Here is a 23786-nt window from a genome sequence, read left to right on the forward strand (position 1 = left end):
TCACTTTTTCTAAAATGAAATGTAAACGAACAAAAACAGTGTTTCAAAAGTAGGTCTACACATTTTGATTGTGATGCTGAAAAACATTTAAACCTTGCTTAGAAGTTAAAGGAATATATGTACTTTTGAAACAGCTGGTACATCAACACCATCACATAACTCCTGTAGCCCTGAATGAACACAGATGCCTTGCAGTTTGAATGCTTTATTTCCTGTATGTACGCATTCTGCAGTTAAGTAGCAAGAACTAAAGGCAAACTAGAAAGGACTACAAAATACAACACATGGACCAATACATTTACAAAACATTCAAAATGTTACAAAATGGGCTGTATTGGTCCTTCTATTGTTGTTCTTCAATTTGGATCTTTGTACAAATCGTCAAGATACAATGTCGCCATCACTTTGCACAATTTACAAGTGCCAGGGAGAGACTTCCAGAGCCGGTTTACCGTGGACGAACCATCAGCAAACCGTCTCCACCGACACGCCCGGAGTAGACCCCCCCCACCCCACCTGGGAGACTAAACTTCATCTTCCTGTCCCACTCAGGGATAAAAAGGAATCAAATGAAAGTAGCAGGCAGCTTTTTTTTTTCTTCAATCATCTACCATTCAGCCTCTGAAAGCAACGAAAAAAAAAAAAAAAGTCAGAAAAAAAGGTTTGTGTGGGAGGGAAGCAAACCAAGGACTTTGGTAGTGAGTGAAAATATGTTTTCATGTCTTTTACATGTCAGGATACATTTTATTCGACATGTGCATTGCTCTCCACACATCTACTCGCCCGTTCTCCCTTTTTTCCAATATTTACATCAAAGCATCAAAAAAAAAAAAAAAAAAAGTATATTAAACAGCATGTCCCAATCCATTCTCTCCATCTCAATTCAGCCCCAGAGGGATAAACAAAAATCTAACTCCTTAGATCCGTGAGCAGTAGTCATTTCATCCACATTTCAAATGACTGTGGTTGCCAGTTTATCCAGTGCCGACAGTTAAGAGAGAGGGGGTGTGGTGGTGGTGGGGGAGTGAGTCAAGGCCGCGGCGTCTTCTCCCGAGGGCTACGAGCTGGCTGGTGCACCGGCTAGCTGGCACCGGTGCCCTCCATCACCTGCTGGGCCTGCTTCTGTCCCATGCAGCACTGGGCCACTGACTGGAACAGCCTGAGGGGAGAGAACATGACCATCTGTTAGAGAGCAGCAGAGCTGGGGACGGTGGGGCGGACATTACCGTGTCATCAAAACTCTCCCTAAGACAGCAACAATGAATGCATTCTGCGGTCATCACGCCAATATGAACCTACTTCTCGATCTCGGGAGCACAGTGCACGAAGTCGTGGCTCCAGAACTTGAAGGCAGGATTCTTGATCAGCTCGATGAAGGTGATGAGGAGACCCCATGGGTGGGGCCTGTTCACTATCAGCCTCTCCAACAGAACCCTGGAAGAGACGGAGAAAGCTTGAACCGACGGCACTCTTAGTCAAAACTTCCGCTCGGGGACGGTTCGATGTTTTTTTTCCACTGCAGGAATAATGAGGTCACTCAGACTCAAGTCTCACCTGGTGATCTGCTCTTGGATGGCCTCGGTGTTGGCCTCGGCGAACAGGTAGAGCATGGTGCAGCTGAAGTAGTGAGTGTGGCTGTTCGGGTAGCGCAGCTGGTTGGCGATCGCGTTCAAGAACAGGTAACGCCCTGGAAACACATGACGGCAGAAACCTGAGTGCTTTGCTTTTGTTAAGCACACATGTTGAATATCTAAATATAACGTAAACTTTCCCAAAAGCTGCTTTTAAAATGACCTCTTAAGTTAGCACTTTCAGTAGAACGTTTTTGTAGCAGTGACCGACAGAAAGCTGATGCGGTTCGTGGTTCTCACCCTCGGTGTCCAGGTCCACGGCCAGGTTCTGGAAGATGTCCATGTGTGCAGAGTGGGTGATCGTGCTCATGGAGGGGGTGCTGCCCTTGTTGTGGATGTGAGCGATTGCCTGTGTGCCTACGTACAACACTAGAGCATTGATCAGCTGGATGTTGTAGCGGTTTCCTGGCTCGTTAGACACCTGGGAGACAAAGATTACAAATTCATGCACACAAAAAAAAAAAAAAAAAAGAAAAAAAAAAAAAAAAAGCCCTTTGTTGAAGTCCAATACTAATCATTTAAAATAAAGGCTGAGACCGCTCCTACCTGTAGGTTGCTGCGCAGCTCAGACAAGAAGGTGACTGGTGAACGAGTCTTCAGATATGAGTCCAGGTCCTTCTTGAACTGGGAAGGCATCACGCCTGTGAAGTTGGTGAGGATACGGGGCGCGATGTTGATCTCACTCAGCATGTCCACCTGCAGCCGGGGCGTTAATAAAACACGGGCTCATGAGATCAGTCTAAACAAAGCTGAAAAGCTCATCGGTTCTGCTGATCTGATCTGAGCTTTGAAACATCCGGGAATGTATAATCAGCTGTACCTTGAGATTGGGTGTGAAAGGATCAGGGAGCCTCATATTGCGTGGAAAGGCACTGAGGATGAGGTTGCGGAGCTGAATGCAGTTGGGTGGGATAACATCACAGAAGCCGTAATGGTAGTCACACAGGAACTCTGGGAAGTCATGCAGCAGGACCAGGAGCACCCGCAGCGTGCCCTGAAACGGAAAAGAATCAACAGATGTCAGAGGGAGCACAGAGGTTCTGTAATCCAACGTTAGCACATTAACAAAAACAATAACTCGTTACTAAATTAAATTCGAAAAACGAGAGAGCACCTTGTAGAGGATTTGCATAGGTTTGTTGAGCTCTACATTCCTCAGGAACGGGGCCAGGTACTTGAAGAGATCAATCAGCAGCTGTGCGTACATGGGCCAACCCTGAGAGAAAACATCAGTCTATTAGACCAACAATTCAAAAAGCACACATACGGGGAAAGCGGCGACATTTACGCATCAACAAGACGAAATGCGAGGTAGTTAGAGTGTGTTATCTTTCAGTTATCTTATTCTTGCATACCTTCTGCTGCGGAGTGTGCGCTAGCATCCTGGCGATGAAGATGCGATGGGAGATGAGTTCCAGCCAGGCGTACACAAAGCCGGGTGCTTTGGTGGGTCTCAGGATGTGGAAGGTATTGCTGCACATGAAAAGGGGAAAAAAGGTGAGTCAAAGTGCAGCAATCACATATGGACAGAAACGTTTAAAACATTCAGTATCGGCACCAGGCGAGCCTTTTTCTGGCTGAGGTGGCTGTCCTACCAGAAGGCGGTGAGCGTCTGAAAGTTGATGGTCTCCAGAACATGTTCGGGAGCGTTGAGCTCCAACAGCAGCATGATGAAGATGCGGTGGTAGGGCAGCTGCTGGAATTCTGTCTGACGGACATCATGGTCCTGAATCAGCACCCCCACTACGATACCCAGCACCTGTAACAACAATGTGGGGCGCAATCAGAGTGGGCGCCAGCAGTATCTACAGAGGAGATGAGCATGTACATCGTCGTGGATGTTGATGATGTAATTTCCCTTTTGATCAGGCTTTCCAGAAGGATTCTGAGATACTCAGAGTGGTTCTTCAAACTGGTGTTTTAACTAAATAGTTGAATTAAATGATTTAACCTTTCAAATCTTTGTCACCCTCCTATTCCAGAATAAACCTCGTCACACACCTGGTGGACTCTAGAGATTAGAATTGAGTTAAAAAAGCCTGCGAAATTTCACAGCAGTTCCACTTCTACATTTGAGCCGACACAGACATCCCTGAAGTGTTTCGTTGGCACAACCAAATGTTCTACGACGTGCCGTAATAGTTTCTACTTTGAACTGTTGCGTCACAGACGTACACTGTACCTTGTTGAGGAGGTTGATTTTTGTCACCGTGTTGGTGGCCTCTCCAGAGTGTTTGACCAGCAGCGCTATGAGCCTAACGAAGGCATCCAGGTTGTGGTAACACTTGGCTCTGATGATGGCTGCGCTGGCTGCTGGGTTGTGCTGCTGCTCGGCCTGAGCCCGATAGCTTATCTCCACGCACATTTCTGTGCACAGCCGGAAGAACCTCGTGATCAGGTCATCCGTCTTCAGGATGCCCTGCTGGTGCATCTGGAAGGAAAAAGAAACATAAGAAAATCTAAACGATGCGCAAGGGTCCTTGTGCGGTTGACTTTAAACGGATGAAAGAGTGTTTACCTGGCCGACAAAGGCAGAGAAAGCTTTGGTGCTGTCCCTGCCGGCAGCAGCCGAGTGGTACAGGTTGACCCACTCCCTCAGGAGATACTCGGCCTTCTCCCTCAGGCCTGGAGGGTCGTCATATTCTGACGCCTGTGAAATCCCAGAGTGCATCATGAAGTTGGGTCCTCCGTGGGCCCGGTCAATCATGGCCTCATAGTTGGAGCGAACAACATCCATCAGCTGGGGAAGGCTGGGGAGGAGGACCGAGAGTCAGTTTTACCGCCTCTCACATATGAGTTGACTCAGCAAAAACTTTAAATGGCCTTTTCGATCTTTAACATTGCAGTCGTTTACCCCTCCGGTGCGTTGGCTCTGGAGTGTGCACAGGTTCTCATCAGAGTCTCGATTGTGTGGAAGAGATCGGCCTCTGTGACATGGCTGACGCTGCGTTCATCCACCAGCAGCAGCTTCACCAGCTGCATGGCAAAAGCGACTGCCATGTAGTGCAGTCCGTTCTCCATCGACTAGAAGAAAACAAAAAAAATCAACGTTAGCTCGTCATGGCACTTGAAATGTCTCTTAGCCAGTCGACTGACGCACAGACCTGTTGATCAAGGTGCACAACAACATACAGGGCTTTGCACCTCCAGAAAAGAACAAAACTTGACTCCACGACAAAGTCGTACGTAGATTTTTAGGATTGCATAATTAATTTACATCTAACCAAAACATAAGATAAAGATAAAATATCAAATGACTCCAGGAGTGATGTGTACCTGTGCCAGGTGCAGGTCATACTGCTGCATGTTGACCAGATGGTTCCTGATCAGAAGCTCCACTGCCTCTACGTTGTATTTGTACTCATCACGACATTCAATCAGACACCTGCAACCAATCACAGCGAAACACACCGAGCAGAACTATTACATATGCTTTATGTATTTAACTGCCTTATGTTCAACATCCCTCAAAGCAAATAAACTGTTCAGAATTACAATCTCTACCCCTCGGCTTAACACGAGTTTGTATGATTCAAATCAGTGAGAGAATATGTCCCGACTCACCTGGTTATCTGCTTATTGCACCACTGTGGTCCATAGGCACGTCCATCCTGAAGGGCTTTGAGCACCAGAAGGTGGCATTCCCTGTAGCGGAGCAGCAAGTCGGCATCAGCACCACTAGTAGCATCCAGAAGACCTTCCACAGCCTGGGAAACAGAAAAGCAAACTTAGTAAAACACAGGTCGGCGTAGATTACGTCTCCCCCGCACCGTTCCTGAAGACTAGGCTGCAGCCGTTACAGTAACCGCCCTAACCTTCTGCAGAAGGCCAAGTGCGGCGATGCCGTCCCTGGAGTTCCTCGCCAAGGCCACGGCTTCCAGCAGGCTGCGCAGAGCCTGAGTCAAGGGGTTCATGGCCAGGGCTGGAGGGATGGCGTGAAGGTGTTGCTCCAAGTCTGCCATGCACTTATCGTAGATCTGAGCCACGTCATCTGTGGCCCATGCCTGCTGCTGTTGACATGAGATACAGAGAAACGGAGTCAAGTTCTGTGGGTTTAACATGTCCTCATATTAACACAAGAGGCACTGTTGTTATTTATAGGATTATAAAACAGAAATGTAGGGTAATTGTTTTGCTCTTGGTCAAGATGGGCACAAATCAGAAAATAAATGAACATTCATGATTATAAAAAAAAAAAAAAAAAAAAAAAACTGTAGCAACTTTCAACCTTCGCTTTTCAGCTCTCACGTTCTGTTTTAAAGAACTCACCTTCATGGGCTGAGCCAAGAAGCCAGTGGGTTGGGAGAGATCATTGCTGGGTAAGAAACCTGGAACGTTCCTGGCAAACTCCTCATACACAGCAAGTTGCTTCGGGTCCACTCCTCCGACCTACAACACAACAAGTTCTCTGTTATTTCACACTGTGCGGTCCATCTGCAGATCAACAGAATCATGATCCTTTTGGACATGTTGGACAGATCCAGTATCTGATGCAACAGTATATCGTGTTTGGATTTATTGCATTACTGGATGCTACAGTGGACTTACCTTGAGCCTGATCTGCTCAGGCATACGTTCAGCCTGGTAAGTCAGGACAACCGGATCACAATAGCGACGTCCCTCTTGGCGGGCGTGCTTCCTCAGCTCAAACTCCTGAAAGAGTTAAGTTATGAAAAACCCAATCAAGGAATTGGACACTTTTGCTTTACGGAAAACACAAAAGATGTGAACGAAACTCCAACAAGCCCCTATCCCTAGCCCGCATCCTAGCAGAGCAGCATGCGTCTAAAATAAAAGGTATACCAGTCTGGCCACAGTTCATGTATTGGAAATACATGTATTTTCAGGACTGTGGAGTCTCACCGTGGCTAGTCTCTTGTCCATCTCAGGGCCAGCCTTCTCCACCGCTGTTTTCTGAATGAAGCAACAAGCCAGTTCACAGTTGTCTTGAGCAATCCTGGCTGCAGCCTCTTCCATCATCTCCCTCTGTTGGGGTGTTGGTGCCTGAGGGAATAAACACCTCAAGTTAAAGCAGCAGGAAGAGTACAAGGGGAAAGGTAAGACAGCTCTTAGTCTCTTCATATCTTATGGAACACTAGCGATAAAGGAGCCCTCGGGTTTCATTCAGCTTACCCTCAGTGCAGCAGCAAAGCTGTTCTTAAGGTTGGTGGCGATGCTCATGAGCAAGGGCTCGCGGCAGGTAATCATGGCCATGCCAGCGGTCAGGTTTCTCATCATGTGGTGGGCAGCCACACGCATGCGGGACTCCTCCGAATCCAGGGCAAAGTCCTTCCTGATGATCTGCTCACAGGTTGTCATGGCGATTTTGATAGAGCGGTCCACCACAGGGTGCACCAGCTCCTGAACAGCTCGCTCCACCGACTGCCGAACGCACTGCTTCAACTGGGGATGGGCCTGCAGCAGCGGGATCTAGAGACAAGGAGGGGGAGGCAGGACAGAAAAGTCAAACAAAGACAGAACAATCGAAAACATAAAGTGTGTGTGTGCATCGCATGTGCCTCAAGTGTGACGACGGCTTCTCCATCAGTGGGTTGCAGGTACTCAACACTTACGTTGACATTTATATTGATGTGTGGAGCCAGGCCTGCCAAGGCATACACGTTGATGTCGTGGTAACTGAACTGGGGGGTCGGGGGCCCGGTGGTTGTGCAAGCGGTGGTGGTGGCAGCAGGGGTTGAGGGAGGGGCTGCAAACGGAACAAAGTCTCCTGTTGGTGACAAAACAAACATTTGATTAAAATCAAATAAGACAGCTGATTATTTTGACAACAAACGGCAAGCACACACACACACAGGCAACAAAAACAAGCAGTACTGAGCTTTTTAGCATGACCTTTTAAAAATAGATTTCAAGTAATAAAGACAGACCTGACAACAGGAATAGGTGATATGACAAAGAAATCAAAGAAAACAGGGCAAAGTTCTAAGTAAATATGGAGCATCCACCTGTGCTGACAACTGGCAGCATCTCCTCTGGAGGCTTTGCCTCCTTCTTTGGTGCAGACAGCTGCTCCTCCAGGCTCTGAAGCTTCTCTTTGTCCTTCAGCAAGGTCCCCGGCTTGAGGTCATTGATGTCCAAAGACAAGTTCTTACACAGAACTTCAATCTCAAACTTTAGGTTGAGCTGCAGAAAACAAGAGAAAACCACGTGAGACACAATCACAATTGTTCAGTTTCAAAAGATGCATTTGCAGTCACTGGTGAAAACTGTCTATTTGTGTGATGGCTGGGATGTAGCTGGGTAATGGTTAGCAAGCAGACATTCGGTTTTGTAACATGATCATTTCATATCTGGTACCACAACAAATCTTTTGAACTATGGTTTGGATGGACTACATTCCAAAGAGCTGCCTGGAGTTGAGCACAGGAAGAATGATGTTTTACCTTGAGGTCATGTTCTTGATGCAGCTCAGCGAGAACATTCATGATGGCCATGGTCCAGGGGTTCTGGGGCCTGAAGACCTACAACATCAGAGACGCACACATTAGTGAATCCACAGAACCTCAAAGAGTGGAATCAGGTTAGCATAAGCCAATTACATGGACTGTGTGTAAAAGTTACTTTTAACTGAAGTAAATATGCCAGCATGACATAGTTGGTCAGTGGTTTGAGGTCATATAAATTGCATGGAGACGCCTCTCAGTCTGAACCTATTTTACTAACCATGCTTCGTAGACTGGACTCCAAAACTTTGGCCACAAAGGGAACTACATACAGTAGCTCCTGCTGGCCTTTCATGTAGGCTTCCAGTAGCAGAGACTTGACTTCCAGGTCCTGGGAAAAGGAGAAAAAAATATGTCAGCCAACTGGAAAGCAGACAGATCCACCAGGTAATGAAACAACACACCAAAAAGTAATATTACAAACACTTACCGTGTAGAGGATAGGCTTGTTTTTGGCCAGTGTAATCATGCCCAACCAGTGGCCCAGGTTCTTCAGCAGGGAGCGATCAGAGAAGTTGGCAGCTGCCTTGTCAGAGGTCAACAGAACCTGAAGACATTTAAAGAAATTCAGGGATGGGAGTGTCAGTATTTAGCATTTTTTTCAGCTTTCTTCAGTGTTGCTGGGACTTCAGAAGTCAATATCATAGTTATAGTAGAGAGTAAATAAGAAAAAGAACAAGAAATGTCTGCTTCTGAAGACGTTGAAGCCCTCAAGTGACCATCTTCTCATCACCTTGATATTCCTGTAAGTCTCATTGAGGACCATCTTCACAAACTCAGGGTTCTTGAGCGTGTCCAGGAAGTTGGAGTAAAGACCGTGAAAGTTGGGCTCAATGCTGACACGCTTCATCACCAGGTACTGAGACACCCAGGGCATGAACTCATCCTTCACAGTCTCTTTCAACTCCTCAACCTGAAAGAAAAGCGGAAATGGATTACATTTCTTCTTGTTTTTTTAAAGCTTCTTCTACTGATAAGGTTGTTGAGGTAGTATTTTTGTGTCTGTTGTCACTCTACCTTCTGTGTCATGTTGGACTGGGAAAGGTTGTTGAAGATGAAAGCGATCTTCTCCTGGACATTTTCTGGAGGCTCTACAATCCTTTCTGTTTGGTCAGTGGCCACCAGCAGGGTGTCAATGTTGGTTGTGTTTATGGAGGGCTGCAAGAAGGAACAAAAATAAAATTGTATCAAAGTTTCACAAAAAGAAAGAAAGAAAAAATGCATTGACAAGGCACATAATCGGGTGTATAGACATTAGCAAAGCCAAACTCACAGGCACATCCTTCTTGAAGGTGCTGGGTGTTGGTCTTGTGATGGTAGGCGTCTTGGCCACCGTGGTCGTAGTCGTCGTGGTGGTGACTAGAGTGCTTGGCTGACCTGGCTGTGGGGCCTTGGGGACACCAGGTTGCTGCGACTGGGCCTGGACTTGTGCCAGTGCCAGACTGCCAGGGGTGGTGATGGAGCCTTGCATCTTCACCGGAGGGTCCCGTGACTGTTGGCCATACTCGATATACTGCACACACAGGATATTGAAAGAAGCAGAGCGCGATTTTATTTGTCTATATGTATGAATCCTCTCCGCGGGTCATGGTTAAGACAAACTAAGACTTAAAAATGCTCATTTAAATTAAGGAAACCTGATTACCTCTTGTAAATGGTGGGGGAATTGCAAGAAGTGGGCAATTGAAGCCAGGTGTTGACAATACTGAGGATAGTCCTTTAGTCTAGAATCATGAAAAAAAGTTGTTATTCGGAGACAAACGGGACTGTTGGGACATTAATACTCATTTTACAGAAGAAAACATTTCAGTACCTGTTTTTAAACCTATCTAGGGCAGCAATTCCAAAGTAATACATTTTGGAGCCATAGGGTTTTCTTAAGGCTTCCAGAACATATCGGAGGGCCAAGCCCAGGGCCATGTAGGTGACGAGACCCTTCTCGATAATGCCACCAAAAAGGCAGGCCGTGATGTGCAGCTCCTTGTCTGGGTATTGGGGGAAGAATCGGTATTCCTCAAACAAGTTGCGCAGCATGCAATTGAACACCTCGCGCTCCCGCTTGATGGTCGAATCCTTGAACCTCTGCAGCATCTCCAGCACCTAGGAGGAGAACAATGATGTAGTGGGAGTTAACAACAGTACTCACTGGTGGGTTTGATTTGAGTTAGTGTTCTTGGCACAGACAAATGAAGAATATCACTACGTACTTCATCCACAGACATGGTGGGGTGAGGTGGGTGGTTGTAGATGCGCTGGAAGTAACTGTTTGCCTCATCGTCTATCTCCTTACTAAAGTGCTGGTTTGCCTCGGGCCACACCTGAGAAAGGTCAGCTGAGAAAAAAAGAAATTCAATTAAAAAGAAAAACTTAACCAAGACCAAGTAATTTGCTTCGATGTGGTAATCCAAGTCATTGACTCATTAGTTAACATTGAGCAGTCAAGTGATGCATCAAGAGAGTGTTTTAACAGATGAAGGTTAGACCTCTTTTTGATGCTTGAAAGCGTTAAAGTGGGGCTGTCAGCATAAGCAGACACGGAATGGAAGACTGATCTGCATTTCCTCTGTGATTAACCAATTTAGTTTGAAAGTGAAATCATACACACAAATGTTTACAATATGCCATGAGTCTTTTACAATCTCTTGGTAAATACTTCTGAAACTTGTCTTGTAAACTGTAAGTGTGAGTAGAGATGCACGGACTGCAATATTTTTGGCCGCCAAAAGGCTGACCTGCCAAATCCCATTTTGCCAATTTTCTCAGAACTATAATTGACAGCAAGGCTCAAGACTAAATGTTCACCACTGTCCCAAAAGACTGATTTCCACTGTCCCAAAATCTTAGTGTTGTCAATAAAACACACCATTCAAATGATTTAAATACTTGCACCGTGGCATTAGTGGTTTTAATGATGTATTTTAAGCTAGTGTTCCCTCACTAGTATCTATTTCATACTGCTGTGAAAACATCTCCTTCAAACAAGAGTTTATTCAAGCTTCTCACCCAAAGCTAGATGTTTCTTTGAAAACATAATAGCATTATCATATACTTTTGTCTAATAGTCTATTTACAGAGTAGGTTGAATGCATCAAAAGGAGAGTCAATGCATTATTGTTAGCTGATATTTCCGTTATAAGCAGGATTGTGCAAGAAAGACTCTGTGCTCTCAGCAGATGAGTCACTTACTGAGATTTCTCTGAGCAGCATTCATGAGAATTAATTTAAATATAATAAGTGTCTGATTAAGTTAGTCGTTCCTCTACGACTTAGTTGTGATAAACCGCAAGCTTTATGTCTCCATCATTAACAAACCGACATCGTGTGTGCAAGTGGTTGTGACGTTACCGTCTGTGCTGCTGTTTGTCGATATTAAACTATCACGAGGTACACGCGTGTAAATGTGACCGCCATAAAAACGGAAATATGAAACCGATCAGCACGTCACCGATCGGGTTTTGATTGGCAGCCGATTAATCAACGCATCTCTATTTGTGAGGCACACTAATGTGCATTAGAACTAAATTAGCAAATTAAGAATCATAATCACTGCAGAGGAAACACAGTAGTGAGCAGCGCAGAGCACCACCTCCACCAGTTACAGGCCTTCATCTTACTCTGTTGAAAGGTGGGTGGGTTCAGGCCTGGTGTGCTCATCTTCCTGGTGCCAAAGGGGTCCGTGTTGACAGTTGGCATCCCCAGACTAGAGCCGATGCCAGAGCCGATGCCAGAGCCGATGCCAGAGCCGATGCCAGAGCCGATGCCAGAGCCGATGCCAGAGCCGATGCCAGAGCCGATGCCAGAGCCGATGCCAGAGCCGATGCCAGAGCCGATACCAGAGCCGATACCAGAGCCGATACCAGAGCCGATACCAGAGCCAATACCAGAGCCGATGCCTGTGCCCAAGGGACCTGAGGGTAAAGTAAAAACACTTAGCGGCAGTGTAACTGCAACAATTTGTACCCGTCTCATTTCTCAATGAATAAGAAAGACGAGACTAAACTATGATGCAATATGACCTGTTGATTTAGTGTGAACATAGGGCTTGGTTGTTTGTGTTAAAGTGAAAAAATAAAATAGCATAGTACCAGAGTCCATACCAGGGAGCTGCGAGGACAGGCTGCCAATGCCCCCAAACGGTGTGCTGGGGTTTGGGTTGGTGAGTGGTGGGAAGGCCTTTGCTGGGGACTGAGGGTTACTGAAAGCTGAACTCAGTGAGGTTGGGAAACCCTGCATGCTTTGCGTGTGGGAGGGAGCTGTGCCCCCCAGGTTCAAGGAACCCATGCCGGACAGGGAGTCCATCTAGAGAAGAGCAAGGGAGGGAGAGACAGACAAGAAAGAGAAAAACAATAATTCATTTTGAGTGTATTTTTTTGCAATTTAGGAATACGGGGCTGTTTTGAAAACACAATGCAAAGTTTGTCTGCAGAGGCATGATGTGCCTATCATGTGAAGATACCTGTACAGGAGAGATGGCATCCAGGCTGCTGGTGCTGGGGGCACGTCCCTTTGGCATTACCCCTGGTGGTGGTTGTCGGGCTTTATTCATTACATTGCTGCAGTTGGCAACCATGGTCAGGATCGTCTCTGACAGCTCCTGGGAGACGTTGCTGAGGAAACAAAAGTGAAGGAGCTCTGATGTTAGATAATACCGTATGGAAGGGTAAGACTGAAGACTGATAAATAACTATACTGCCATAAACTACACGTGCACATCTTAAGTCTTCCGTGGTCAAAACACCATGAAATGCGACTAAAGCTGGGCCTCACTTTCACCTTTTTATTGTCAGTCTTGCTCAAACCGGTTTTTAAAAAGACCAACCAATAGTACAGTGATGGGGACTAAGCCACATAGCATCTCACCCAGCACAGGACTGCAGGCAGGCCAGCATGGTGGCTAAGGTCTCCGGGGGCAGCTGGGCGCTTTTGGGCTGGTCCTTGTCTGGGGCCAGACCCCCCATGATGGATGGGCAGCGCCTCTTCAGGAATGTCACACACGCCTGGATGAAAGGCTCCTGACAAAACACAGAATGATTGTAAAATACAATGTTCTCAAATTACAATGACAAACAAAAACACCAACAATCTTGATTGTTTTTTTAGTGTACCTACATCAATTGGAAGACTTACCCCGTGCTCTCTGATTTTGTCAGTCAGCCATTTATCAAGTTTGAGGTATTCACGGCGAGAGGCAAGTGCAGCGAGGTCAATAACAAAAGCAAATGGAGTTCCATTCAGCAACATCGATAGAGACTGCAGGGGGGGGAAAAACACAGTGGCTCATTGACCATGATAATCATACCTACATATAGGATAAAGCAGAGACCACCACAGGATACATGACCCTTTATCCTCCAATTTGTTGACTAAAACACATGGAAGAACATTATTTAATGCAACAGTCAACTGTGCAACCACGCTGTTTCCTAATTATTCTGCTTTAGTTTGAAGGTTTTAGGTTCAGAGAAGTCACCAAGTGTGATCATTCCGTCTATTCCGACAAACCTTCAAGTCCTGGGCCACATCGAGGATGCGAGACAGCTTGGCCTGGTCATACTGCTCCCCTCTCATGTACCACTCGGCCATTGAATGCATTATCAGCTGACGGATGGAGGGAGACTGTCCCTGGAAAAATAACCGCCAGGTATTATAAGTACACAAAAAAAAAAAAAACACAGGATAAAAACATGACTTCAAATCAACAAGCATTAACACCAACCTGTCCATGCCAGGCGTAGTGCAGGATGATGGCAGAGTTCGGGTGGTTACCCAGAAAGATGGGCATTAGGGTAGAGATGAGCTCATGGCGCAGTGTGTGCCAGGAGGTGGAGATCTGCAGCAATGCCAGCACCAACATGTCTGGACAGTGCTTGATTGGGAAGCTGAACAGCTGCTTCACCTGCTCATACTGTCCCACCTCAGATAGCCGAAGCAAACTCTCCACCAGGTCCAGACTTTTCCTGTTAAGAGTTGAGGGCAGTCAGTCAAACACACTGTAGCTTCATAACAGCATCGGCCCCGCAACTCCTTCAATTAATCAACAACTGAACCATATTCAGTGGGTCAAACTACACCTCCGAGCATAGAACAGGGTTTCCTACAGTGTATTATAGCGATCAGCTAGAGATAATACAAGTCACCATTCTTAAACATAGATTATCACAGGATATATTGATATATTGGATGCGCTAGGTGAAGCATTAATTGAACTGACATTCAGGAGAAGAGCAAAACAAATATCATCCGTTTTAAAGCCGGAATACCACAAAACGAATAAACCCAATAAGTAGAAATAAAGCAACAGCAACACCCTTCTACATAGCAACAAGCTCCATACCAGGTGGCAATCTCCCTGTTGTCATCCTCAGGTGGAGCCTTAAGGATGTCAATGGCCACAGTGTGGCAAGGGTAGTCTGCAAAGGAGAACACTTCTGGGCCCATCAGGGAGTGCTGAATGAACGACAGCTGAAAAAACGAAACAAAGCAATCAAGACAAATAAAGAGGAGATACAAGGCTCAACCATAACTACAATTAAAACACATGGAATCAAATTATCGTGATGCAGACGTTGTTGGCCAGTCACCTGTCCTTCAGCGTGTTTCCATGGCCGATAGATGAGATCGACGGGAAAGACCTCCATGCCCAACCCCCTCTGAATGCCATACACGACGATGTGCAGGCCTTTGCTGTCCCGGATTATAAAGCCCGCATGGTCCAGCTCGTACGTCACCTCTTTGAAGTTCAGGTTGGGATTCTAGGGCACAGACAGAAATCCACAATTGAAAGGTTCGCGGGCTTTTCAAAGTAATCTGGTACAGAAATAAAACCTGTAACCTTCAGTGTCAGATTTATAACAGGCTAGCGCATGTATTAACGTGTGTACTGATGCAGAATTTGACTAAATGTAGTTCCAGAGTGACACTATAAAATGCTGGACTCCGTAATAATCTGGGAATTATCAAGGCTTTGTGAAAAGAATGAACTGAAAAGATGATCAGACTCGTGGCTGTTTAAATGTAACATGAAATTGATGGAAAATGCTGAAGTGGAGTTGACGTGCAAATTTGGTTGCAACTGCACATCGCAATCATTCTCGCCACTCAAAACGGTTTCGATTTTAGGAAAGTGTCGTCAGTGGCAGTTTGTGGAAAATAAAAAGATAATATATAATTGGCTGTACATTTTCCTAATAGAACAATTGAGAAACTGATGGCTCACTTACCACTTCTTTCACGACGTCGATGAGAACCTCGACATTCCACGTGTGAGCCTGCGAGCCGTCGTTCTTGTCCTTACCGTCGCTCCAGATCCCACTTCCTGGAGCAGAGATGGACTGTGGGAGGAAAATACTGAAAATGTAAGCTCTGGCGTGCTGAAAGGCTAAGAATCCCAAAACAAGTACATTAAATTACCACTCATCTTTATTGGACATATTGAATCAAATGACTATGAAAATGAAAACACGAGTGACTCATATTACACACAGGCATTATTAACCAATTCTCCTGCCCTACAGAGCTTTAGTTTTATTTAGAAAAATATGAAAGCATAAAAGTATAACCATCACAACATATAGCTTGTTTACACTTTTTATAACCATCACAACATATAACTTGTTTACACTTTTTATAACCATCACAACATTTAAACTTTTATTTCATGATAGAAACATATAGCCTGCTTAGACACTTTATCTAACATAGTCACTTCAGCCTTATATACTGCTTCTGGTTCTAACAGGACCAAACCAGTTACAACCAGTTACATTCTGTTGCTAACTCTGGTACAGGATGTCTCGTGTATGTGATTAGGGGAGGTTCTAGCCTCAGAGTAGCATAAAAGCAGCAGTGAAACAGAGCAAAGAGGCTTCACCCTAGGAGGAAGCGACTGAGGGGGCGACTGAAGTCTCCACCCTTAGGGGTGACTAGAGTCCCTTCTGGGGCTTTCCCCCCCCATCTCTAGAGACAGGGATAGACTCCTTTAATAGACCCTTAGGGGTCTTACCCCCTCAGAGGTGGGGAATAGAAAACCCTTCTGCTGTCTTACCCACTCAGAGGTGGAATAGAAGACCCTTTGTGCGTTATCAGAAGACAGCATGAAGAAAAAAGAAAAGAAAAAAAACTCACAGCGAGAGCTGACAGAGAGCCTGTTAACAGTGGGATTGTTAGCATTAGTAGCACTGAGACTGTTTCATTGAATTGAAATTGTTCTATGTGATTGCTTTGGAAAAACTTTAATAAAACAGCCTTACCATTTGTAAGTGACTGGATCCAAACTAGAGACTGTTTTTTAAGAACAATTTGACCCTCTCCCCCAACGGAGAAACCTGTATCACACGGTTAACGGACTCACCCTACCAGAGGAACTTAAAGGTGAGTACACTGGGTGAAGACTTGGCAGTGTTAGTCATAAAATGGTGAGAAGTTCACAATAGGCAATAGTAAAGTACAGACATTCTACATAACTATTCATACTGGGTGTTAGGGTTACATCCTACTGAGAGCGCCTAGACTCTCAGAAAGACAATAATTCCGAAAATCCTAACGATTTAGCTACAGGGTGAGATAAAAGGCCTACGGTATTGTTCCGACACCTCCGTGAGGAAACTAACCCACGCAGGTCGGACAGCCGTTAGGAGTGACCACCCTGTTAGGTGTGTAAGCTTGTCCCGCTTTCCCCGGGGCAGGATCCGTTCACGCTACACTGTTTAAGTCAATGTGACGTTTGCTGTATGTTTCACATAAAGCTATTCCCAACCAAAGGGCTCTGATTAACCCACTGTCACTACCTGCCCAGTAGATCCAGGTAGCATAAAATCAATCAAAGACAATTCAAATTGAGCCTCCTCCTTTTGTAATGTCTGGATATTTTCTGTGAAAGTAAGTAAAACCCAGACTAGGCAAACCTAGTTTCAACACTTCACATGTACACCTATCGGTTTGTGTGTGTGAACAGAAATGGACTGCAACCCAATTGCAATAGCGTGTCGTCTTCTCCTTCGGTCCATATCGAGTAAACTACAGTGAAGTAGTCAAGTAACCTTAGACTTCGGGCCGCCCTTGCGTCACATAAAGCACCTCACCTGTAGCGGGATGCCATCGGTTAGGCCAGAGTGGGTGCGAGCCATCATGCCCAGGACCCTGGCTACCTGGCTGGCGGTCACCTCTCTCACCCCATACTGGAGGATTATGTTTCTGCACTCATCCAGACTGGAGGGACAAAAGGACAGGTCAGTGCGGACCATCATCTTGAACGTTCACATGTCATTTCAAATCACACCGATATTGTATTATTGTAAAAAATAAAATCAACAACTGGCATATACTTTAGTTTAACCTCAGGATTTGGGGATTTTTTTTTTTTACAACAGCACATTGAATGCATTAGCTGTGGGCATAGCTTAGAATAATTTAAAGTAATTCACCTAGCACAGAAGCCATAGCCAACTTCTTGCATGAATTCTGCAAGAGAACTTTCCATCATGGTCTTAGCTAACTCTCCCGAGTCCGGCAGGATCCTGTCCATGAGAATGTCCCGTTTTTCAGGGTACAGCAGTGGTGCGAGCACCACAGGGCAGCGCTCCTGGGGGAAATCTGAAATACAAATTTAAAAGAAATTGTGGCAGAGCAACATTGAAATACAATTTAAGTCTGACAAACGCATCTTCAACTGTGGCTATCGATACGCTAGAGTATCTGAAGAACAAGTTTGTGTCGATCCCCCATACCTCGGCAAAGTGTCTTGAGGAAGGCGTCAATCTGCTCTTGCCCTACCCCACTGGCTCCCTTCTGGCCAAAGAGTAGATGGGAGAGCAGTAATTGCAAGACCTCTATGGCAATGTCTTGGAAGCCACCTTCCTGGTTTCCTCCGAGATCCGCGTCAACGTATGACCGCAGGAGGTCCGGAAGTTTCTGCTTGATGAACTGCGCAGCTGAGACAGTTAAAAACAAGTTAGTGAAGCACAGGCTTGCTTTTCTACCATTTCCTCTGTACTGATGAGCCAAAGTTAAACTTCACTTTATCCACTAACACGCCATTGGCCTATGAAACTAAAAACCTGCATTTGGAATTACGCCAAGCAACATCGACATGTGCGATGCCTCGCATTTGTGATCATTGAGTTTATCAATTTGCTGGTGCGACAAAAAAAAAAAGAATGCCATAGTGCAGGAAAGGAATATTGTGTTCAACATCAAAGTTTTTTGTCTTTAGAGTAAAAGGATGTTTATGTGCTGCAAGTTTCAGCCAACTTTTCGTCCAACGCCACAATTAAAAGGGCGTGGCAAACTGTGCCAAACTAGTGTTTTAACTTTTAAAAAAGTCAGACTTATCAGCAGTAAGTTTACTATTTAGAAGTGTTTTGATGACATTTAATACTTTTAATTAACATTCAGAGTGGGACTATATAAAAGAGGGTTTCACACCATCTTTGCTCCGGGTTCACATATGTCAGGCTCTACTAGATTTACTTACCAAAACCACGAAGGTCTGCGTTGCTGGAGTTGAGCAAAGCAAGTCCAAATATCACCTGGGAAATCATTAAAGAATTAAAAAAATTCATGAAATGATGTTCTCCCATTTCAGAAAGACTTCTTCAGGTTAAAACTGTTGATATTCAATACTGGCTAACTGCCAAACATACACCATGTACTGTACCATTTAAGATTGGCAGAGCTGGCTTACCTCTTGGACTTTGCTGAGCTTAAGAACTTTACTCAGTTGAGTGAATAAATGGGCCGATGGCTTCAAACTCTGAAAGACAGTTTAAGTATATTATATTACATATCAAATGTATTTTCAATGTTTATGAAAACCTGCAAAATGTCTGTACACTCATGGGAGTCCGAGTTGATGCCTTAGGATGGTTACAGACCAATATGTCAACTGAAAGCCAGTGCATTTTTGTAGAGATGTAGAACTGATTAAAAAAATAAAAAAGGATTTTTCATTCAGCCAATTGTAACCTAGGACTACATTTTCTTGCTTGCTTTCAGTTGCAAGTCTTGACTCAAGTCATAATGTATCCATTAATAAGGCCATTATACATTCTGGCTACAACAGTAATAATACCGACATTCTAGCATCCGCTTCTTACCTTCTGGTAGTGCAGGGGATTGTCAACGGCGTAACACAGAGTAGCGATAAAGTTTGGCTTGGATATCAGCGACACACACTCCTGGATCAGAAACTGTGTCTTGGGCAAGTTGAAAAGCAAAACGTACCGAGAAGGAGAGAGGAAAGAGAACAGAGGCAGGTGAAGAATAAGATAAGACAGAGAGTCTCTCACGAGCATCAATATGAAACAATAAGCGGTATTCATAATCACAACGTGGGATACACAAACTATTAAGACTGTATATTAACGAATCTGATAACTTATGAAACTGTGTTAAGTATTTCCAGTCATCAACCTGTAATAAACACTGCATTATGTTTATGCCGCCTATTCAAATGTTGGGGTTTAGCGTGCATAAGGGCCTAGAAGATGATAGAAGTGTATGGTGGCCATCACATGACTTGTTGCAACGGTTTTGGGGTTGATTACAGGCGGGGCTGATCTTGTCGTCTATTAGCAGCTGTTGTGCAGTTACATTCTGCATTTTATAATTCTACTACTGCCAACATGCGGAGGAAGCTATTGAAGTGATTTGCGAGCGGTGCGTCCAGCAGCGTTATCAGCCCTACGGAGCGGACGTTTGAAGTCACAGGTTGAGGCGTTAAGAAGGAAGATGCAGAACTATTGTGAAGTTCACAAAGAAACCGTTAAACGGAGAGAACAGACAACAACGAAACATGAGATGTGCGTTTGCCAAATAATCTAGTTTTGGATCGATTTGTAAGTGTTGATTTTTAAATTTGATTTGTGTGAGAGCGATAGAGCAAGACCCGCACAACCTTTTATTAATAGAGAGTACAATAATGTTGTATTTTCTGTACCTAAGCAACATATCTACACTGGCACCTGCATGCCCAGTGTACCTGAATGGTTATGTGATATTTAATTTCAGTCTTAGCATGGTCGGAAATAATTTTGAAGTGCAACTCATTAAGTCTCACTACAATGAAATGGCCACCATGGGGATTAACATCATCACACATGAATACAATTGAGCTCAATGGATCCACACGACTCTCAGCTTTCCAGATAAACCCAATTTATGCAATACCAAGATTGTTTAGGAACCCTACCATGCAGAAACAATTTAGAATAGGCTAATATAACACATTTCCACTACATGCACAAAGCTGCATGGTGTTTGGCCCCAACTGCATGGAATTAGCATTTAGTGGGCATGTCTGTAAAGGGGAGACTCGTGGGTACCCATAGAACCCTTTTCATGCACATATATTAAGGTGTGAGGTCAAGGGAGGCCTGTGAATATGGCCATGCCAGTTTTTCCCTTGCCAAAATTTTGCCTAACTTAGGAGTTTTTTATTTTTCAAGTCCCAGAGTCTGCTACAGCCTCTGAAAAACAGTGAAGTCGGCCGAGGAGCAGGGTGTCATCAAGGAGTATAAAGGAATGCGGTAAGAGAAATCATTTATGAAATACAGGTTTCCCAGCGCTGCCGTTTGGAGATAAATGTGCAAACCGGGGCAGAACATACACAGTACCATAGAGAGCTACAATGAGAGGACTTGGTGTCGGGTAGACTGCGCCAAATTTAAAAGTGCAAAATGGTCAATATCCCAGGAGCTAAATGCTTTCAGAGCAGAGAACATAGTTCTATGCATCCAGTGATTTACAAGCACAGTCTCCATTTACTACACACACTGGGCTTCGCTGTCAAATTGTCGGATTGGGCCAGCTGTAAATACCAGGTAAATGTTTGACAAATTATGCTATTAACTGAGCATCCCAAAGAAGGAATCAGCTGGCCTTTTGCCAAAGTAGGCAATAAATAACCAACTAACCAACATGTGTCAGCACATGTCTAACTTATCACATCTTGTATTTTAATAACACTGAATGCTAACTCTTTTTTAGTGCATGACTGAGGCTGGGTTAATGACAAATGTAGAAGTTTGTCAGGCTCTATGATCATGCTCTGCTCATCTATAAGTGAATGTGACAGACGTACCAAATGTTTGTTCCAGGACAGCAATTAGGTCAATATGAAACTATTTTTCTTTGAAGTTTCAATATCATATTAGTACAAATTTGACTGTAGACTATTAATCTAGTTTAAAACAGGTGAACCTGTAAAAATACTCAACTTCCAAGAGGGGAGGGCCAACAACATTAGTAACAAAAGACCTTCAGTAAAAAAAAAAAATGTATAAAAAACTAAATATAAATGCATCTCTAATCAAAAATTACCTGGTGAAAGTCCTTGCCACTGCTTTTACCATCGCCACTGAAATCCACATGAGAGAAGAGACAGCGTAGTAAATGCCTGTCTGCCTCAGGGCCGTGACGATTTACAATCTGGGAGAGCACAGGTAAAACATCCAGAAGATGTGAACACAAGCGTACATTTTAGTACACTTCATAGATACACTTTCCGATATCTGTTGACTAATGTACAAAAAAAAAAAACTTGATGTCTTTGTTACCACTTACATGCTGTATTTCTTGCTGGCTGGCTCGGTAGTTTTTCTTTGTTAAATTGTCCACGAGATAGCTGATTTGAGACAAAGCCAGCGAAAGCGAATCAAGATTCATTGCTAGTTGGGGCGGAAGCAGGCGGCCGAGCACGGCGCAAAATCACCATTATTCCCCTTTAGTCCCTTCAGTGATAGGTTAATTCTGCTCCCCCCCAAGGTGTAAAAAAAATGTTGGCTTCCAAATAAGTTTTCCGATCAGTGGGTCCCGGTGCTAAGTAGAGTTCTTCAGTTTAAAATCAAGTTCAGCATCTGTAATGAAAGGACAAACAAGTTAAAAGTGATATTATTTTACACACACAATACGTTTTGCAATAGAAATGAAAGAAAAAGCAACAGAAACAAAAGGAGGAATTCCTATGCGAACAGCCCTAAACATTGAGTTCTGTAGTTTTACTTCCATGCAGGACAATATTTACACTCAATTGTAACCACACAATCCTGTGACAGGATTCGAGGCCTACGTGCATAACAAACACAGAGTGCAGTGAAGTCTATTTTAGCTGCACATGTATCTGCTAATACATCCCCAAACTACGGTCAATACCAGTTAAAGCTAGGTAGTTTAGAACGATACTTCCTCAGATATGTTGTAGTTATGTAAACATGCCGTGCCAATAGCTCGTACTAGGCCTCGACTGCACCCAGATATCTGGCACAGAGATTGAATGCTAACGTGAGTTAAGTTGCTCACCGAACTGACTAACTTTCCGTTTACAATAGCACGATAACTGCCGCGGGTTTATCATCCAATTCATAAGTACAGAGCATTAAAAGCAGTTAGCCCGCTATTTCTGACGACTAACGTTAATGGACAGAGAGTTAAAATCACCCACTGAAACAAAGAGCAAGCTAATCCGAGTTAGCAAATGTTACTAGAAGGCAATCCGAGTAAATGTACTGCTTACCTAACGGTTAGCATCGTAAAATCACCAGACATCCTAAATGAGTCCATGCTAAGTCACTGAATTGATTTAAAACAATACTCATGTGCGAAGTGGGTAAACCTAGCGTTAGCCACGTACGTTAGGCTAACATTACCATGACGCTGATAAACACTTGCTGGGGGAAAAGTTTGAGTGAACATTAGCCAACATGTTTACAGGATAAATAAGCTAGCGTTAGCATTAGCCGTGAAATCCACTACACTGTAACTAGCTTCAACACACTTAATGTTATAGTCGTATATATATACTCATCAGAATTACTTGTCCGTGTCCATATATAACGTTAACCTCTGTGAAATAGCACCAACTCCGGTTGGCTGCGAGCTAATGCTACCAAGTTAGCATTTACGTGAAGCTAACATTAGCAACATGAGCCTGTTTCAAGCTGGTTTGAATGAATCGGCAAAACCAACTAACGTTGTGTTTCCTGTTTATTTATTACTATGTTTAAGAGCCATTTTGTCTAGCTAACCGTGTATTAAGGTTTCGAGATAGTTACACATGCCTCTGCCATGAGCGTGAAGGCCTCGTATTGCGGATGGATGTTTGCGCGATCGTGCTACCGTTAGCAGTAACCTTGTTAACGTTAGCTTCTTTCCACGGGCACTGACTAATGTCTGGAACCGCTAAGATTGTATGCTAGTTGGAAACGCAAACTATCACGCAACGAAGCGTAAACGTTACATAGAGCCAACGTCTCCAGCGAAAATGCGACTAATGTAGTTATAGAGAACTATGTTACCTACGTTGCACGAAAAACGTTGCTAAATTACAGAAATTAAGTTTTTTTTGATGTGACCAATATGACAGCTGCTTTTCAGCAAATAGACTACCCCCGCACTGCTGGCTAACGTTCATCCTCCGTATCAACATCGTTGCTTATTTGTTGTATATAATTCGGTCGACGGTTGTTCACCAACTATATTTTAAATCTTACCGTGCTCCCAAGAAAGTGATTCAGGTTTTCATCCCTTCTTGTTTCGCACAACAAACTTGACGAAATGGAAGGGTCGCTGTGCCTCCAGTTCAGTTTGATTTTCAAAATAAAATGGCGACTGTCACCGCCGCGGCGCGGTCACGGCTGGAGATGAGTGCGTGAGCTTATCCGCGCGACTCAAACACAAGGTGCTCGCCAGTAGACAC

General features: G+C 44.4%; 1 protein-coding gene across 6 annotated transcripts; it reads right to left on the minus strand.

Moving 5' to 3' along the window:
• Nucleotides 1-189: 189 nt before the first annotated feature.
• cnot1 (CCR4-NOT transcription complex, subunit 1) lies at nt 190-23738 on the minus strand. 6 transcript variants are annotated; one of them, XM_076082262.1, is made up of 49 exons: nt 23581-23738; nt 21656-21948; nt 21413-21520; nt 19189-19281; nt 18777-18845; nt 18567-18621; nt 17821-18024; nt 17518-17686; nt 17176-17302; nt 15316-15426; nt 14677-14847; nt 14430-14557; nt 13812-14052; nt 13598-13717; nt 13223-13345; nt 12956-13107; nt 12552-12702; nt 12181-12394; nt 11710-12003; nt 10303-10427; nt 9909-10195; nt 9741-9819; nt 9369-9608; nt 9113-9253; nt 8829-9008; nt 8526-8642; nt 8316-8426; nt 8036-8113; nt 7598-7775; nt 7205-7359; nt 6765-7061; nt 6495-6635; nt 6180-6284; nt 5901-6020; nt 5447-5641; nt 5196-5338; nt 4908-5016; nt 4486-4655; nt 4150-4381; nt 3814-4062; nt 3227-3390; nt 2987-3104; nt 2746-2847; nt 2452-2625; nt 2178-2327; nt 1872-2052; nt 1555-1687; nt 1300-1434; nt 190-1159 (listed from the first exon to the last, which is right to left on the minus strand). In XM_076082262.1, exons 2-49 carry the CDS (start codon nt 21755-21757, stop codon nt 1081-1083), a joined length of 7320 nt encoding a protein of 2439 aa, XP_075938377.1. In that variant the 5' UTR covers nt 21758-21948; nt 23581-23738; the 3' UTR covers nt 190-1080. The 6 variants fall into 6 exon arrangements, with proteins under 6 accessions (XP_075938377.1, XP_075938373.1, XP_075938374.1 ...); XM_076082258.1 differs by having other exon boundaries at nt 9369-9617; XM_076082259.1 differs by having other exon boundaries at nt 9369-9617; nt 13598-13711; nt 19189-19287.
• Between the last annotated feature and the right edge of the window lie 48 nt (nt 23739-23786).

Source organism: Anarhichas minor, unplaced genomic scaffold, assembly GCF_050575085.1.
Source record: "Anarhichas minor isolate MPS153535 unplaced genomic scaffold, ASM5057508v1 ptg000090l, whole genome shotgun sequence".
Lineage (NCBI taxonomy): Eukaryota > Metazoa > Chordata > Actinopteri > Perciformes > Anarhichadidae > Anarhichas > Anarhichas minor.

Bases quoted from the DNA above. Each gene is read 5' to 3' on its own strand.
- cnot1 (XM_076082257.1), bottom strand. From the start codon at position 21,757: ATGAATCTTGATTCGCTTTCGCTGGCTTTGTCTCAAATCAGCTATCTC. The intron at 9,009-9,112 runs GTAGAGTGACAA...CTTTTCTTTCAG, and splicing joins AGTCCAACATGACACAGAAG to GTTGAGGAGTTGAAAGAGAC. The intron at 4,382-4,485 runs GTAAACGACTGC...CCTCCTCCCCAG, and splicing joins AGAGCCAACGCACCGGAGGG to CCTTCCCCAGCTGATGGATG.